Genomic DNA, 19,671 nt, shown 5'->3' on the forward strand with positions numbered 1-19,671 from the left:
TCTGATGACAATTTCACGAAACATTATTGTAAAGGCAATGAAAAGTATAAGGGTAATTATTTTTCAATACTCGACGAAATAAGGTGATTCTACAAAAAAGGTACTTTACCAAAGTAATACACAATACAAGTTCTTTTTCTATATACTCATCTTGAAAATTGAGAATTGGTATATATCTGAAGAAGCTGCGCAATATTTTCTTCATAAATTATTCCCGAAATGATTGGATTTGATAATCCTATTTCCCAGCATGTAACTTTAAATCAGGCAAAAAATGAATGTCGCTGGGCTATATGGTTTGTATTCGGAAAGTCCTATTGGTATCGATGGTGAAATCATTAGGTTCACAAGATTGCTATGAGGACAAGCTTAATCGTGTATAACAATTACAATAATCAATATTCATTTTCTTTCTTTAAAATATTTCTCCGCAATGTTTAAGTATGCTTAGATTATTGTTCACAATAAACACATACCATTTAGACCCCCATAAACTTACAGTTAGTGGTGGCCCATTAGAATTTGGTGTGTCTCAATGTGTAATGTTTGTAGACTCGTTTTGGATCAGTAATATGGGATATATGTCTCATCAACTGCAACAATGTGTTCAAAAAAATCTTCTCCAGCAGCATTTCAACAGTTATGGCAGCCAGCGAACGCAAACTTTCTGCAGCGCTACTGTTTAGTAACGATACAGTAGGAGGAAGATGTTACATCGATAATTAACTTATAAATTTTCCTTCAACTCTGCCAACTCGTTAAAAAATGTCAGACCTGCATATTCAATCCACTTCATCGTACATATCAGTCACCTGTAACTTTTTGAAATGAATCATGAGCTACTCTGTAATTCATGAAGCATTCACCATATATATATATATATGGTGGAGGAATGCTTATCGGTTAGATTTTTTGGTGAGAGAGTGTAGGAAGAACAAATTGTGCAGTATGTCGATTATTCTGCAGCTTTTCTGGCTACCATATTAAAAGATCAGTAGCGAAAAATAAACCTAGCCTTGTATATCAACCTAGCCTTGTATATCAAAAATTTATAAGAGATTCTTGCCGTTTTTCTTATCCCTAAATAATTTCATCCTTAATCTTGACGTAATATGTTAATTTGTTCACTTATAATACCTGAGTTTGTTAATAATAATTTTGAATTCTAACTTATTCTATGAATTTCTCACATACTTACATCTACATTTTCAAATTCCACTGGACCAGGAGGTCCCGGTGGTCCGGGTAATCCTGGTAACCCATCTTTTCCAGGTTCTCCTTTAGGACCAGGTAAACCATCGTGTCCTTGAGCTCCTCGTTCACCTCTTTCTCCTTTATCTCCCGGTGGACCTCTGGGACCTACTTCTCCGGGTATTCCTGGTAAACCGGTTAAGCCTGGTGGACCCACTCGACTTTCACTCGGTGTGAACGGAATGTTAGCTTCTTTTGTTATTGTACTTATTATTGAGGTTAAATTACAACTGCACACAGCCTGGAAACAAAAATAGAAATTTTTTCAATATTATTTACGAAATTTTGAATTTTTGAATGAGGTATGAGCTGACTCATTGACGATCCTAGATGGTATGCAATACGTGCACCGCAGTCGGGCGGCCAAAACAAAGGGTGCCAACAAAGAGTAGCCACAGGCACAATTTCGGAAAAATAAAATTTGGTGCAAAATGTAATCTATCCGTTAAGATACAAGGGTGGTTCGAATAAAATTTTGCTATAAATAATTAAGTTACAGAGCTGAGATTTTTCACAGTTTTCTAGGTAGTCTTCGTCGTATTCTTTACATTTTTACCACCTTTTCGGCAGCTTTAGGATGCTTGACACGTAACCACTCACGTTCGAAGGATTGCATTCGAGTGGCGATCCGCGAAATACCTTCCAATGGACAAATGAATGAAAGTCGGATGGCAATAAATCAGCACTATAACGAGGGTGTTCCATTGTAAACCGAGCATCATGCAGCTGCAGTTGTTTTGCAGGAATATCGCACTTCGTATTGGAATATCGCACCGTTTTGATCTGCAGACAGGTTTAACAATGGTTCTAAGGAGGTACTATAATACTGTACGTTCACAGTCCGTTGTTGAGAGAGAACATGAACAACAATTATTCCTTTCATGTCCCAAAACGCGTTACACAACACTTTCTTTGCTGACAGTGTAATTTTCGCTTTAACTGGCGCGCCTTCGTCTTCGATATAGTTTATATCGTTTGCTGTGAATATTCAGTGCAATTAATTTTTTCATTACTCTACATTTCGTTACAGGATTCGCATGCAAAGTCGCCAATATGTGAATTTCTGCTCAAAATTCAAAAGTGTTGTCGCCTATCTGGCTGAAATTTTGCGGTAACTGGGTCGTCCATGAATTATTTGCTCAATACTACTTAGACTTATGCCTAATTCTTAAGCCATATCGTATACAGTACTGCGTCAGTCTCCCGAATTTGATTTTTCTACAGCGCTGACGTTCTCGTGGATAAAACATATTCCGGTTTGTAATTAAGTCCACAAACACTACTGATGTTGAACTAGATACTTCATACTTATGTTATTATCAGTAACCAATACCACTGGAGAAGATTTGTGAAATTTTTTATTAGAGAAGCTATTACCTAGTATGCAGCTTGTAGCTTAAGATGAACAATGACTAAAATATGAAAGGGAAAAATATAAGGCTCATGAACGGATTCTTGACATAAGTCCTAAAGCAATATTAGAATCATTGATTCTTGTCGTTAATATCGCTGCAAGCTGCCGTGGTGAAATTTTTTTTTTGTATTTGGTCCAAGAAGTTTATAATTACGTCTACATATCGATGAGATTTACCAGAAAATTACGTGAAAAGTCTTCAAAATCATTAAGTAAAATACGGTTTGAAAGTCGTATCAATGCTATTAGATCTAAAACAAGATCCAAAAAATGACCAATGAATTAGATTCCTTAATTGAAGATCTCACTTAAACACGGAAAACCAAATGGGTACTAAATCAGTAATTAAAAATAGAGACACATTCAAGTTTTAGTATTCAGTTTTGATTGAAGAATTTTAAAACATATGGCGAATCAGCAACATTTGCTATAGATTGAGGTATTGATTACCATCTCACAGATTAGAAAAAGATCCGTTCATTTGGTTACGAAGAAGTGATTAACTAGTGTCGAATTCCTTCCAGCAGAATGATTTGTATTTTGCAATTATTGTTCAATCAATTTCCTCGAATTGATAGATTTACCTCAATATCTAAATGCCATTCGATATTCTGTTTATCGTACAAGTTCGTTACATTTTTAATGGTTATGTTATGGAGGTCTGCAGGATTTAAATATAAAGTTCCAAGTACATGAGTGAGAAAGATTTTGATAAAAAGCAGTCAAAAATGATCTCATTACGTGTTTTCCAAATTTTGCTTGTGCCTAAAGAATTTTTCAAACTTCACCTGTGTCTTTGGCTTCAGTGTCACTAAATTGAAACTGCTTCCATTAGAACTAATTATTGACATTTTTTTATTCAGGAAGTCAAAATAGTTAGTTTATAATTAATTATTAGCTATAGGTAAAATTTGTAAAGTGACTGATTTATTTACTTTTCGTTTTATTGGATTTCTGTTTAAGTTATAGAATATCTATTTTTATATCAATTTTTATTTAGAAGTTCATAAGTTTATTCTAGTGTCTTTGTATTTTTTATTATAGTCAAATATTAGTAAACATATTGAATATTCTCTCTCTTAGAAGGCCAGACGAAATAGTGAATGAGCTTATGAAATATGGAGGAGATAACCTTCCACATAAAATATTCATGGTCATAGAAAGACTATGGAAAACAGAACCAATCCCGAGAGAATGGTCTACTGGAATAATTACAACAATAATGAAGAGAGGAAATCCTGACAGATATAGCAATTATATTAACAATAATAAATGAAAGACTGAGAAATATTGTAGAGCTAGAAACAGGTTTTAAACAAGGAAAATCAACATTAGATGCCATATATATTATAAAAAATTATTCAAAAGAAGTGTGAGCACAACATGAGCATGCAAATGCTATTCATCGACTTCAAACAAGCATTTGACAGTCTGAAAAAGAAAAAGGACATGGGAAAAAGTACCCCAAAAGTTAATACGATTGGTGAGAATGACTATGATAAATGCGAGGGCAAGGGTAATAACTAAAAACTGGGTGACGGACTCTCAGTGGTATTATTTAACATTGCAGTTGAAATCATAACACTGGCCACCAGTGATTTTGGTGCCAAAGATTTTGGAAGTATGAATCTATCCCTGTATAAATTTTACAACACTCATACTTGAAAGTATTAAATAGAAAAAAGCATTGATAGATGAACGAATTTATCTGAAAATCTGATACAGAAAAACTGCTTTCAGCAATAAAAATATAATCAAAATCAGCTCAAAAATACCAGGCATCCAAAAAAAAATTTTTTTTATTGGCCTATGTAATTATAGAAAATAATATCGATGGAAGTATCATTAATTCATCAATACAAATAAAAGATGGCGCAAAAAGAAAGCATAAATTTCAAACAAGTATAATTTGCTCTATTTTGATTACATACTATGCACTCACATGAATACAATGTTTAGATTATCCAATTTATGGGTTAGTTCATTGGAATATCGATATCCACTGTTTGTAGTCTTAGTAGATTACGCTTAGAAGATTACTTCAGACAGGCATTTTGTGGAGTTCCCTCCGTGCAAAGAATACCAGACGACTTCTGCTTCATAATTAATCCAGTTATGCGAAAAGAAACAACCCAACGAAGTATTGTGTTGCGATTAGGTATCGAACCATTGTGCGGAAAAGCCATTGAAGAAATGTTTAACAGCGAAAACGTGATACGTCACGATCCATTGTACCATTGCTACTAAAACTGGACACACTTACCCACAAAATAAACAACCCACGGCTCTCCGCTCCTCCCACTCCCATTCAACTCAAATTCATGCGTTCTTTTAGCACCATTCTTTAATAGCATATGCTAATGATTTAACTCTAATAGCAAAGGGCCGAAAAAGTCTTGAAGACACAATTATAAGAAAACCAAGAAAGGGAGGATTAAAAATAAATCAGAAAAAGACAAAATATATGAAAATTGAAAAAAGAAGGAAGTTCACAAACAAGAAACAAGATAAATGACCTCATCTTCGAAGTAGTCGACATCTTTGGGTCCTTAGAACAATAATAAGCAACAAAAATGACACAATATGGTAAGACAAAGGGTTCATACGGGATCTATTGCATATAATGAGTACAAAACTATAGTGCAGAGCCACTAAAATAAAAGTCTACAAGACTGCGATAAAACCAGTAGAAACATACGACGCTAAAACTATGAGGCTTACAAATATAGAGTGGGATTAACTGATTATTAACTATTAACACTTGGTTCTCCAGTGTTGCAGCAAGAAAGGGGAACACAATAGATCCTTTGGATCGTGGTGTATACGATACCCCAAAATCCATACATACATATGCACACACGCCTCTGAAACTGTGAGACTAAAAAATATGGAAAAAGAACAATTGAAGATATATTGAAGGAGAATAATTAAGGAAATTGATGGACCAAAGTAAATTAGAAATAATGAGTATAGAGGACTTATGAACTATGAGATTAAGAATATACTTATTAGAATCAAAACTCAAGAGAAAACTCCCTGATCCGCCACTTGGGCTACTAGCAACACCATATCAATCAGATAAACTCCAACACCCACCCTACAGACTCTTCGTCAAGGTTTCCCCGCAGCCTGGTGAACCGTTTCTCCAGCCATATGCCCGACGATAGGGAAAAACGCAGCTGCACCCGCCAGCTCCCTTTTAAATTAAAAATAAACCAAACAGAAGCTTTTGTGAAAAATAAAAAAAGCAATTTCAGAAGAGATGTTTTTGCTTACAAGCGCCCTTTCGCTTTCTTTTAGTCAAAATTTCCGCTTTTCCCCTTAAGAAAAGTTAGGCAAACAGGACCCCTCGCAACCACCACAACCCCAGCCCTGCAGAGAAAAAAATTCCTATATCAGGGTTCATTCCAACAAACCCTTCTCCTTATAAAAATCCTCCTTATCATACCAAATTTAACCAACATTGCAAGGTAGACCAAAAAATGGATGGGAAGATCAGATTGTACAAGATATGCAAAATCTAGAAGAACGTAACTAGAACAAACAGATGCAGGACAGAAGAGACAGCATATTACGAGAGTGAATCAAATATAAACGAGAATTTTGGACCTGCGCGCGCAATAGTGATGGAAGAACGTTCCGCTGTTATTGGCTGTTAGGTTGGTTTGTCAGGAGTGGGGGAAGCACGTGACTCATCATCATAGACTCGCTCAGTGTCCATCGTTACGATGTCCGAGCAGGAGGTACCTCCCTCTATTGCGCAACGTATTGTTATAAAGTTTTTAGCTGCAGAAGGTGTAAAACCGGCCGAAGCAGTTCGTGGAGGGCCGTGAACGTGTTGAAAATGAGAGCCATGACCGCAGACCCCGCACCAGCATTACAGCGGGCAACATCGACAGTGTTCGTCAACTTGTTGAAGGTGATAGGCGTCTAACAACTTCGGATATTGCAATTGCGATATGCAAGACTTGCATATCGCCGCAAAAGACGACACCTTCCAATGAGAAAAGTGATTCTCCTCCATGACAATGCTCGCCCCCATACGGCAGCACTGACAGTACAAAAATTGGAGCAACTGGGTTGGGAGACACTGGAACACCCTCCATACAGTCCAGACCTGTCTCCCTGCGACTTCCATGTCTTTGGTCCTCTCAAGGAAGCTTTGGGAGGGCAAAAATTCCACAGCGATAATGAGGTTGAAGCATATGTGCGCAATTGGCTACAAACACGACCTGACTCTTTTTACCTGGAAGGAATTAAAAAATTACCTATACGCTGGGAAAAATGTGTTTCTAAATCAGGAGATTATGTAGAAAAATAAACTATGATTGTTTGTGCGTTTAAAATCAAAATAAATATTTTAAAAAATAAGTCTTGTTTATATTTGATTCACCCTCGTATATCTTTACACGCAAGCGGTTGATCCCTAGATTAGGCCCTGAATTAAATAGTCGTAGTTTTGACAGTGTAATGTTTGCCAACTTGAATAAAAGTTTTAGTTGAGGCTTTTAAAAATTCGTAATAGAATGGTTTAAATTTTATATATATATCGATCTTTTTTCTTCAAATTTCCTTAGAGAAAAGATCTATTCAAACTTTCTGTAATTTCATGAAAATTTAATGAGTAATTGTTTTGAACTCGCTACTACGAATTTTTTAAAAACTCTACCAAACGTTATTATACTTTTAATTACTCCTCTTGGGCAATTTCAAGTTTATTAACTTGAAAGGAAAATGGTTGCACTGATACATTTTTCATAACTATTGAGATTTACGTTCTCTTAACTGGGAATTTTCATTTACTATTGGAATTTTTATTGAAATACTTATTTTCCATCTGTTTTGGGCTTGTCCGGTCGCGTTTCTGCTGTGTATGTCACTATTGGCCCTATACAAACTTTGTAAATTCTAGTCTTAGTTTCCGTTCCAATATGCTTATTTCTCCATATTGTATTATTGAGGCATCCTGTTGCTCTATTCACTTTCTGTATTTATTTTTTACTTCTGATTCTGAATCTCCATAGCTTCATAGTGTGATACCTAAGTAGTTAGTTTCCATAATCTGTTCAATGCTGGTACCGTCAATTTCTATCTTACATCTAATCGGTTCTTTGCCAATGACCAGTGTTTTTTGTTTTTTGGGATGAAATTACAATGTTTAGCTTCTTTGCTACTATGTTAAATTTGTGGACCAATCTTTGTATGTCGCCTTCACTTTCTGCTATGCAATGCATAGCAAAGAATTTTTATTTCTCTATTTTCGATCTTATCGCCTTTTCTCCTTCTTACTGCCTTTATTATTTCATCCATTATGAGATTAAAAAGTAGGGGGCTTAAGAAATCTCCCTGTCTTATACCTGTGCCTATGTTTATTTCCTCAGTAAGTTGTCTTCAATTAATATGATGATGTCAAACGGTATTTGTCTATTGTATAAAAGGTAAACAACGTTTTTTAATCTAACTCTGTCAAATGCTATTGTCAAGTCATAAGCAAATGAACGCCAGTCGATTATATTCTAGAGCTTTCTCTGTGATTTGTCTTGTTACAAATACTGCGTCTGTACATGATCTCCTACTTCTAAAACCTTGTTGTTCGTCCTCAAAAGATATTCTTTGATTTATTAGTTGGGTTAAAATTTTGGTTCTCATTTTTAGAGTAGTGTTCAAAAGATTGATTCCTCTGTAGTTTTCCTGTTATTTTCTGTCACCTTTTTCAAACAGAGGAATTAGTATATTTGTTTTCCATTCTTCTGGTACTTTTTTATGTTATAATATTTTATTTCAAATCTATGATTTATGTAGATGAACTGCATGATATATAGGAGCTGCAAAACCGAATTAGAGACGAATTATTCGTACAGTACAAGAAGAATCTGTTCGTCGATTTGCTTATTATCAAGAGATCATTGGATGGCATTTTCATTCTAACTGGTTTCAGCATCAAGGTATTGGTTTTTTTATCATTTCCAAGGCGCTGAAATGTCTGTGTGATATGGACGTCTGTTTTTTCGGATTAACTCGACAGGTCGCAACTGTTCCATTACAGCAGTGAAGAACGGTTAATTCTAAATAGTACACTAGAATTTGTTTGCCAGAAATGTTCGAAGAAATAGGTGAAATCAATCACAGAATACGATACGAATACTCCACCACGACAATGCGAGATCTCACACATCAGTTCAAACAACGATTTCTACTTAATCTCGCAGATCAAAAATAAATTGCGGGGTCAACGTTTTTCTACACCTGAAGAAACGGTTGATGCGTTCAAATCACATGTTTAATGTATGGAAGAAATGCTTTGTGGTGCAGTCATTAAAGCGAAAAATAGGGTCTTACCTCCAAATGTTTTTGTGAACCGATCTGAAAGAAACTTTGGAATTAGGCTCATCCTATCCTCAACTTATAAAGTGAAAATGATCTGAGCTCCACCTATTATTTTTAAGAAGTGTAAATAAACCCTTAATAGAAAAATTGAAATTGAGCCATTTTATCGTTATAAAACGTGTTTGATATTAAGTAGGGAAATTTTCTAGCACAATTACCTCAAAATCTTGATTATCGAATTTTTAACCCCCTTTCGACCCTTCAAAATAACCTCTTGACGAAACATTTTTTAAAAAATTTTCTTCTGATGAAATGAAAAATGTCACAATAAAAAAATTCGGAGCAATAACGCTTCAATGACTGCACTATTGATAATTCTTTCAAACGCATTCAAAAGTGTATTGATCTTAATGGAGAATATTTCGAAAAATAATGAGACCATATCCAATTATAAATATTTGTTTTGATTTATCTATCTCAAGCAGTAACCCTTATATAGGCCTTCATAGACAGGGTTGTCCTTGTTTAAAATTTTTGAAAAATTGTCACTCTACTCACGTAACATATAAACTAACTTATCCTGAAATTTCTAAGCTATTTATGACTAAAACTTTCAACAAAAGCAAATTTCACTTAATATACTGAAACTTAGTTTCAAATTTGAAGACTGTATCAAGATAATTTGCAAAAATACTGCCTTATGGAAGATTGTTGGAGTAAATATTCAATTTGGTGCGCATTGAACTTTACTTCGTGGAAATCCGTTTGTAAAAATAATTGAACGAAATGGACTCACGTTTTTCTTATCCACGCAATGACCGTTTTTCTATAATTTACAGGGGGTACATTCCTAATTACATCAAAACTATCAAACTAGCAGTATATTTCCAATTTCCTTCCACTTGTTCGAATTAACTTTATCAAATTGTTCGTGAGATGTTCCTTTCAAATGAAAGCCCATAAAACTAGACGTTCTGTGGTCATCGTAATTATTTTATATTCCATTAACCTGACCCCACTCAAATGATCTTACTGTTACTTTTTAAATTGCCATCATTTTAAATTTAGAGTCCACTTAGTAACGAGTGAAGAAGTAATTGAATTATAAGGGTTAATGTCATTATTATGGTTAGAATTAAACAAAGTAAGGGGACTGAATAAAAATTTTCTGTTCATAGAAGTAACACACACCAATTAAAATCGTCGAAACACGCCTAAATAATTTTAAAGTTGAAGTGATTTTTTGTAGTAGGCATCTAAATCTTTCTAAAAACTATATGTAGACAGTTTGATGGATGAGTGACTTCAAACTTTCCCTGTGTGATTTTTCTCATCATCAAATTTCAATTACTGCAAGAACGTTTTTGACGCGAAGCAGTTTTACAGGAAATCTTCAAAATCAGAACTTGCTCTTGAAAGTGAAGCTGTTATGATTATGGTATGAATAGACGACAGAAAATTCTACCATAATAATCATTAAAAATTGATTTTATTCTTAATATTGCACTTGTTCATTGGATCCCATTGAAAAATTTCAACACCTTTGGAAATGTTGATAAGGCATTCTTCAAAATAATACATAACCTTTGAATAGAGATGAATAAATAAAATATTTATTATCAACTTCACAGGGTGATGATAAAATTGCTTAATTTCAAATTATCACACAAATAATCTCACGGCACGAGTACGATTTCCGAGGTGCCTGGATTTGACTATGCCATTCGATATCTCGCTTCGTTTTCGAGATATCGATACTTGAAGTTGGAAATCAATCTAATCTAACCTAACCTAACCTTCTCGTGGTGCACTTTGAGTGCAAAAAGTTCAAAAACCGTGAATTGTTCAAAGCCAAAATTGTCTAAAAAATTTTTTCTTCGCGTGAGGATTATTTCAGTTTTATCTTACAACTATTTTTTTTCTCATGGGGAGCTTGTCGTTAAAAATAGGATAAATGATGCAAAAATAATTGCTAGAGAATTTTTTCAGGACAATTGTGAAATACTACAAAAGTCTGGCTTTTCAATAATAAAACAAACGAAAATTAATAACTTTTGGAAGATTCAGAACGTACTTTTTGCTAGAAAGGGGATATTTTTACATTAAATTACTAATTAAATCTTCAAACTATCATTAAATATTTATTTTAGTTTATAAATAATGGAAAACAACCGACAATTCTTTATGAAAAACATCAAATTATTCATGTATTTATCGTATGTCAAATCTAAAATTGTTCATTTTTATTTATAATTTATAATATTGGAGTATCAGGGTAAATAATATAAAAATTAACTGCTAGTATCCACCACAAAAACTAGAACCTTTGTCATCTTTAAAGAACCAATGAGGTGCAAACTCATAGAAATGAAAATACTCATATGCGGATAGACACCAAGAGACAAACATAAGACACGAATGTGAGGTGGAAGACATAGTCAGATGGGGACGTAAACGTAGAAGTTCTTGGAACGAACACGTAGACAGGATGACCAGAGAAAGATTAGCAAAGATCGCACGAGACGGTAAACCAGGGACACGACGACCTTACGGAAGACCTCTAAAAAGATGGATGGATTCATGGATATCAACATCTCAAGGATGACAAGTTGGAAACTACAAGTTCAAGGCCTACAATAAGTTGAAAAAGAAAAAAAACTTATCACAAAGTTCTGAACTAATCTATAGGAAACTCTATTTGTTGGTTATGAAACTGATGGAACAGCTCATTATTTCACTGATTCCACACAGTTCACTTCACAACTGTAGCTTTAGAAACGTTATTTGATCTCCAATCAATCAAAGAGGTGCCACTGGATTTTAAAGAATCATTTCGTTCAAATTAGTAACCTGGCAAACTTTCAGGAGGAGAAAATAGAATTGAACTATTAGAAGAAATTATAAATATTTCTCACGATTTATATTCTAGATTATATATTATTGAACATCGTACTAAAAGGTCGGAAGAAAATGTGCAATTAGTTAAACGGAGTCTAAGTTACTGTGCGACTTTTTTATTGGATAATGTAGGTTCAAAGACCACACACACAATCTTCAGATCATGAGATATATTTTCTCTGCAACGAGGAAGATGAAGTTAAATCATTCTTTGACCGTTGCCAAGAATTCGTTAATAACATTCCTCAAAGTATACCCCACTAATACCGATTTAAAGAAATCGAAACTAAGAAAATTCTCTTTTCATATGTTGGATAAAGAAAGGGATTAGTGTAAGAGTAAATTGATAGTGGAAACATAAAAGATCTAAGCTGATTGAAGTGGCTTAAAGACGCCTCAGGTAAAGCCGGAGAATAAAAATGAAAAAATAAAATGGGAAGCTGTTCCTCTATACACATTCAAATCTAAAAATTCCAATTTCATTTTGTTGATTTCAAATACATTGCAAAGAATAAAAGCTTTCGGTGAGCATTTTTGTTTGCTTGAAAAAAATGTTTTATTGTTATAATTTCAATTTATTTTTCAGCCTTGAGAGGAAGAGAACAGTAAATATGGCTTATTGCAAGACAAGAAGGAGGTTTTTCATATTTGTCATAACGACGATAAAATGGATAAAACAACTGATGGTCTGACAAAACCAGAAATTATTCGTTATTATAGGATGGGTAGACATTTCTCTCTAAGAATATTTTTCTCACTTTCGGATATTGGTGGTGATAATTGTCAGAAAATATATTATTTCAATTCAGATATAGTTTAAGAGAGAAGATGTTCTTCCAAAAGCTTGGTTCTGGAACTTATACATCGACTACTTAATAGTCAATTAATAAGAGGATTGCTGGTGGATGAACGAAATTGCTATGTGTTTTAGTTCGCAGTTTTGTGCTTATTGTCAAAGGAGAAAAAACAAAAAGTAATTAAGAAAAATACAAAAAACAGTTTGCACTGAGTTCTTTCCATAAGTTATTCTTTTGAAGAACAAAATTTTAGTTAGGTAGGTGATATTGATTTGTACACAAAAATTTTGTAAATACTCTTTCCAAATAAATATGAAGAGATTTTTATATATGATAACAATATTTTTAAACATGAAATTGACGAAATTGTTTTGCAAGTTCCTTGACATCATGAAAACAAAATACCTATATGAAAATTCCTGGAAGTTGTTCAGTCATATATTTTGGATATTATAATTAAAAAAAACACAGATTATATCAGATTTTGAAACGTTTATTGAAGAAAAATTTAACAACATTACAACAAAAGCATCATAACAAAACTATATTTAGAATAAATCCAAATCAAAAGCTGTTTTCGTATCAAAAATGTATCTTTAGAAGTTACCAGAATAATTTTGAATAATAATGTATTGCACAAAAAAACTGCCAGCTATAACTTTCACCAAAAACATAATTTGAAGAACACTTACATTTGTAAGCAGTTATCGCACAAAACCTTGGTGCGTTTGTGATTGAACGATGACACAGATGGCACACAGCTGATACCTTTTTCATCCTTGAACTACCACCATCGTTTCTGCTTCGTCAATATTACTTATTTTGTAAATGAGAGAGCACATCTCTTACGATAAACTTTTCTCTTGGACACGACGTTCCAAGTATTCCTGCATTAATTGTCTCCCCAACATTGTTTAAAAGTTTCTTCTAACCATTGTTTGGCATTTACACTTGCTATATCCTTTAGTCTGAAGCATATTGCTTGTGGCCCGCTTCGTGTTCTTCTACCTACTTTATAACATGCACTTTATTATCCAGGGCATTAACACCATCCTTTGTATCTTTATAAAAGTGTATGATCTTTTCTTGTATTGTCTCTTAACAGGTCTGTTTTTATGAGACTGAAACTTATGGGGCAATTCCCTCCTATTTTTTTATGGTATCAACGTGAATTGATCATTGGCTTCTAAGTTAACAACCTCGAATAATACACGGACGGTCGATCAGCTCGACCTATTGCCCTATTCACAATGTAAACATTAACATCTGTCGGGGTCCAAATGGACCAGTTAAAGAATAAATAAGAATGTTATGGGAGTTGAATATTATATCTGCCAAGTTTTTCTGCTAAATAAGTGTTGTGAGAAAAATTCTTTCGTGTGATTTCTCAGCTAACACAACTCAACTTGAGTTCTAGAGGATTAATAAGAATAAGCACAATACATTTTCCAATTAGTATCTAGATGTATATCCACCTCTCTACTTAAGATATTTCTGTAGCAATGCGATTAATCTGAAACAATTTAATGAACAAATTCAATTTACGGTATAATATAATATAATTCTTCATCTAATGATGAGTGTGTAGAATCAATCAAAGTTATATCCTATAAACCTCCCCTTCAACGTTTCACATTTCAGTTGATGGATGATATTTGTATATTATTATATACTCTTGATGAGTTTCTTCACGCTTCTTAACCTTCGTCTTGTCGATTCGTATACAACAGGAGCTTGTTTTTTGCATATTTTCCTCAAAAATGCGTATATCGGATTGAAAAAGTAATTTTTCCTTATTTTTATTGAATTTATTATGTCAATTGGCACTTTAAACTACCAAATATTATTCAAAATTTGTTTGAAAGAATTTTAGTATCTTTTTTTTCAATTGAAAGTGTGTTCTAAATAGGTACCGGGTCCTCCTCGACGAGCTGAATCGATATGCATATGGGAAAGTACTGGGACTAGTGTTCTGAAAATTTGCTTGCATGGATTTTTCAAAATGCTTCTGAAACTTTCGGTTATACCGGAAGTGGACCCAAACTTCGTTATTTTAAACGAAATGCTATACTTTTTATCAAATTTTCGAAATCTACGTGAAATTTCAATATAACTTTATATGAGGCATCATTTGCCTAAAGTCCACCATTTTTTAATTATTTCACGTTTTCGACACATGCATCCCTCCACTAAAAAAATTATATTTCCTAGTTTAAGTGAGTCAGTGCTAATATTCTTGGGATTTGAACAAATAACACTTACAGCTTTTATAATCTGTGAAAACCTTGACAAAAATTTATATAGGGTGTTCAGAAAATGGTTCCAAATTTCGCAGTCTAAAAACTATTTTTTCAAATGGTAACCCCTATTTTTTTCTTCGCCATTGGATCTAAGCTTTAAATTGAGGGGACTTCGTTAGTAAATTCATATGTCTCAACTTGACGGTTTTTGTAGAAAATTGAAAAAACTGAAATTTTCATGGTTTTTAATTGTCGGTTTTCTGGAACGACAAAAAAAACAAAAGCATACGAATCAACAAACAAAAAAACAATGAAAATAGCTTGACGTTTAAGCGTTGCAAAATTGTTCCGTTTAGGATTTATTAATGAAGATTATTTCGATTTGCTGGTAATATACGGGGAATGTGGGTTATTAAACGAGCCTGCAATACTTCCCGTTTGCGATATCCGGTTAGACTACGACCCACCCCTGACATATTCTAATGGATGACAGAAAAATGGGGGGTACCATTCAAAAAAAATCGAAATTTTTAGATAGCGAAATACAGCACCCTATATAAATTTTTGTTAAGGTTATTACAGATTTTGAAAGCTGTAAGTGTAATTTGTCCAAATCTCAAAAATATTAGACCTTACTCACTTTAACTTGGAAATATATTTTTTTTAGTGGTGGGATGTGTCCAAAAATTTCGAAAATGTGAAATGATCAAAAAATTGTGAAATTTTGCGTAGATTTCAAAACTTTTATAAAAACCATAGCATTCCGTTCAAAATAATGAAGTTTGGGTCCACTTGAGTTTCAGAAAACTGAAATTATTTTAACGGAAACAAGCATTTCTAAAAAGCCATGCATGCAAATTTTCAGAACACTAGTTCCCATATACATATCCATTCAGCTCGTCGTGAAGAACCCTGTACAATATTCAACAATCAACCTTTGAACCTGAATTACATGTCTATGAGTATGAAATTTTGTTTTTTATTACTTTAATGCTTGTTGATGATCCATAATCAAAGCAACAGTCAAGTTGTCAATGGCCATCGTTACCCTGTCCAAAAAAAAGTTTTTAAATAGCTTCAAACACAAAATAATACTGATTTGCTTTTTTTACGACAAGGACGGTTTGTTCCTCCAAGTCCGAGCATTAATTATTAGAAGTAGCGGTTTATGGATGTGGATCATAGTACTTCCATCATGACAATAAACATTCACACTCAGTTCAATAGTTTTTGAATAAGAACGGCTCATCTCCTGATCTCATTTCATGTGATTTATTTCTATTACTACGTATGAAAATAGGCACGAAAAGACATCGAGTGTACAGAAGGTCAAGGAGAAGACGAGGAAGGAATTGTCTTCCATTTCTATAGATGAGTACAAAAAATGAAAGTTGAGGTACCAGTGAGTCAAATGTATAAGTTATGATGTAGAGTTTTCTAATGTAATAAAGTTCTTCTATGAAGAATTGTAATTATAATTTAAGTTATTTTCGGGGTTATACGTGTATACCAAATACATAGCAACCCAATGTAGACCTAAACATTTTCATTTGCAAAGCAACTAACAAATGCAGTCTTGTTTTGAGTGAGTATAAAATCTATGTAATATCACAATGATTATTTTGCAGTTTTATCAAAATATGTCAAAATTCCGTATACACACAATACCAGGTAAAAAAGTGTCGTAGAAGGTAGAAGTGATTTAGATGGAGTTAGTTATTCAGTTGCCAGAAACATTTGAACAATGAAAATTACAAAATTTATCAACATTGTATAAAAAGAATCGATTCTTACCTCGGGCGCTGGTGCTCCTGGAAGACCTGGAGGTCCTGGTGGGCCTGGAGGTCCCCTTATTGATTCCCCTGGTGGCCCCTAAAAATAGATCCATTTCATAGGAATAACTATTTGATTTTTATGTTATTCATTGGAAAACATACAAAATAACAATGAAGTATACATAAAAAAACTAATTTGATCAATTTATAACAAAAGTATTTCACATTATTTTCAGTTTATAGTGTAGATTATTTTTATCTACCAGTATATACATTATAAGTAAAGTAATTTCGGTTATGTAGCATAAAATAAAACAATTTTTTTTTAACAAAGCATAAATTTCAATCAATCATATATTTCCCATTTTACTCAAAGACTTTTTGCCATTTTTCTTTCAGCTCATGATTCCGCGCTCATAAAATATCTGATCCTTATTAGCAAAAAACTGAACCAGGTGCGATTGAAGTTCATCGTCATTTGTGATAGTTTGACCATTCAAAGAACTCTGCAAACTTCGAAATAAATGATAATCAGATGGTTCAAGATCAGAGCTGTATGGGGGATGTGGCATCACTTCTCAGCCAAGCTCCAATATTTTCCCACGAGTTGGGGTGTGAGACTTAAACCCAAACATCAATTACAACAACAAAAGAACCACAATCATTGATACAAATTTATTTAAACGATTTAGTGTTATGTGTGTTATGAAAGCAGAATTTGACAGAAGAGCAAATAAAGTGACAGATTATATATATATATATATATATATATATATATATATATATATATATATTTAAAATCGTCAGTAAAAAGTCATAAACCTTGGTTTTATTGGGCCCAATTTGTTTTAATGTCTTTACATATATAATTATTAAGTTTTAGAAAATTCTGAAATGTTCCAGAGTGCTCTGACTGATTTAAAAATATACCAGAACATTCGAAAGGCTTATAGATTGATTATGAAAGCAGAATATAACAGGAGAGTGAATAAAGTGACAAATTATTTAGAAGAACGTTAAAATCTTCAGTAAAAAGTCATAAACCTTGTTTTTATTGGGCCCAATTTGTTTTAATGTCTTTACATATATAATTACTAAGTTTTAGAAAATTCTGAAATATTCCAGATTGTTCTGACTGATTTAAAAATATACCAGAACATTCAAAAGGCTATTAGATTGATTATGAAAGCAGAATATAACAGGAGAGTAAATAAAGTGACAGATTATTTAGAAAAACGTTAAAATCTTCAGTAAAAAGTCATAAATCTTGGTTTTATTGGGCCGAATTTGTTTTAAGGTCTTTAAATATATAATTACTGAATTTTCGAACATTCTGAAATGTTCCAGATTGCTCTGACTGATTTAAAAAAATACCAGAATATTCAAAAGGCTTATAGATTGATTATGAAAGCAGAATATAACAGGAGAGTGGATAAAGTGACAGATTATTTAGAAAAACGTTAAAATCTTCAGTAAAAAGTCATAAATCTTGGTTTTATTGGGCCCAATTTGTTTTAATGTCTTTACATATATAATTACTAAGTTTTAAAAAATTCTGAAATGTTCCAGATTGTTCTGACTGATTAAAAAAATATACCAGAACATTCAAAAGGCTATTAGATTGATTATGAAAGCAGAATATAACAGGAGAGTAAATAAAGTGACAGATTATTTAGAAAAACGTTAAAATCTTCAGTAAAAAGTCATAAATCTTGGTTTTATTGGGCCGAATTTGTTTTAAGGTCTTTAAATATATAATTACTGAATTTTCGAACATTCTGAAATGTTCCAGATTGTTCTGACTTATTTAAAAAAATACCAGAACATTCAAAAGGCTTAAAGTTTGATTATGAAAGCAGAATATAATAGGAGAGTAAATAAAGTGACAGATTATTTAGAAAAACGTTAAAATCTTCAGTAAAAAGTCATATATCTTGGTTTTATTGGGCCGAATTTGTTTTAAGGTCTTTAAATATATAATTACTGAATTTTCGAACATTCTGAAATGTTCCAGATTGTTCTGACTGATTAAAAAAATATACCAGAACATTCAAAAGGCTTATAGATTGATTATGAATATAACAGGAGAGTAAATAAAGTGACAGATATTAAAAAAAAAACGAGCATTCAAATGAAGAACAAAACAAAAATATATCAGTCTCCACTTACCCTAGGTCCCCTATCTCCTTTCTCTCCTCGATAATATCCAGATGCAGCTTTACCATCATCAGAAATAGAATTACAACAATGCTCTTTATCGGAATCACAAAAACAATTCTTACCATCTGGAGGTGGAGGTGGTGGTGGAAATAAGCCGAGATCTTCGTTGCCGCTACCTTCTCGATACGAACCATCATAGTCCATTCTTTCTACCTGAAAACAATACTGGATTTAAGTTTTCGATCAATATATCTTTCATTCAGTGAAAAGTTCAAGAAATTTCATAAAACAATAACCCCCAGTCTTTTCTTCAGAGAAACAAGCGATTTTGAGTTGGGAATATAATGAGATAAATTTTTGTCACCTGAATTGGGTGCAAACTGATTGGAATTAAAACAAACAAGAATATGAATTAACGCGTAGATGTGTTATGTCAATTACGAGTAGATGAATTCGACTACAAGTTTTTCATAGCTTCATTGTATCTGAGGAAGAAAAGTTGAACTACTTTGATCTTCAAAATATAAACCGATATAAACCGAGATATGTGAATCACTGATAGATAGAAAATGTGTTGCTGGTATCATCTCATTCATATGCAACATTCATCTGCAAACTGACGATATTTCAGCAAACAGCAGTGGTTCTTTTGGGTATATTCAGACATCCAATAAGATTAATCTTCAGTTTTAACACATGATAAACTTTTTCTTCACATGCTAATATTTTAAAGTATATATTTTTTACTTGTAATTCAAAGGGTGTACAATTTTTGACATAATATTTTAACTATGAACTGAATTCTGAAA

The 19,671-nt window shown here is 32.9% G+C and overlaps 1 protein-coding gene across 5 annotated transcripts in view; it reads right to left on the reverse strand.

The window, feature by feature from the left end:
* Positions 1–19,671, reverse strand: part of LOC130446818 (collagen alpha-1(XVIII) chain) — a 656,494-nt gene that overhangs the window by 91,050 nt on the left and 545,773 nt on the right. For 3 of the 5 annotated variants that reach the window (XM_056783294.1, XM_056783298.1, XM_056783297.1), the window contains 4 exons: positions 18,985–19,075; positions 18,872–18,918; positions 16,722–16,799; positions 1,199–1,492 (listed from right to left, as the gene is read on the reverse strand). In XM_056783294.1, coding sequence (XP_056639272.1) covers positions 1,199–1,492; positions 16,722–16,799; positions 18,872–18,918; positions 18,985–19,075 — 510 coding nt within the window. Of the gene's footprint in view, positions 1–1,198; positions 1,493–16,721; positions 16,800–18,871; positions 19,076–19,671 lie in introns of all 5 variants that reach the window. The other 2 variants (XM_056783295.1, XM_056783296.1) reach the window with 1 other exon arrangement.

Source organism: Diorhabda sublineata, chromosome 7 (assembly GCF_026230105.1).
Source record: "Diorhabda sublineata isolate icDioSubl1.1 chromosome 7, icDioSubl1.1, whole genome shotgun sequence".
Classification (NCBI taxonomy): domain Eukaryota; kingdom Metazoa; phylum Arthropoda; class Insecta; order Coleoptera; family Chrysomelidae; genus Diorhabda; species Diorhabda sublineata.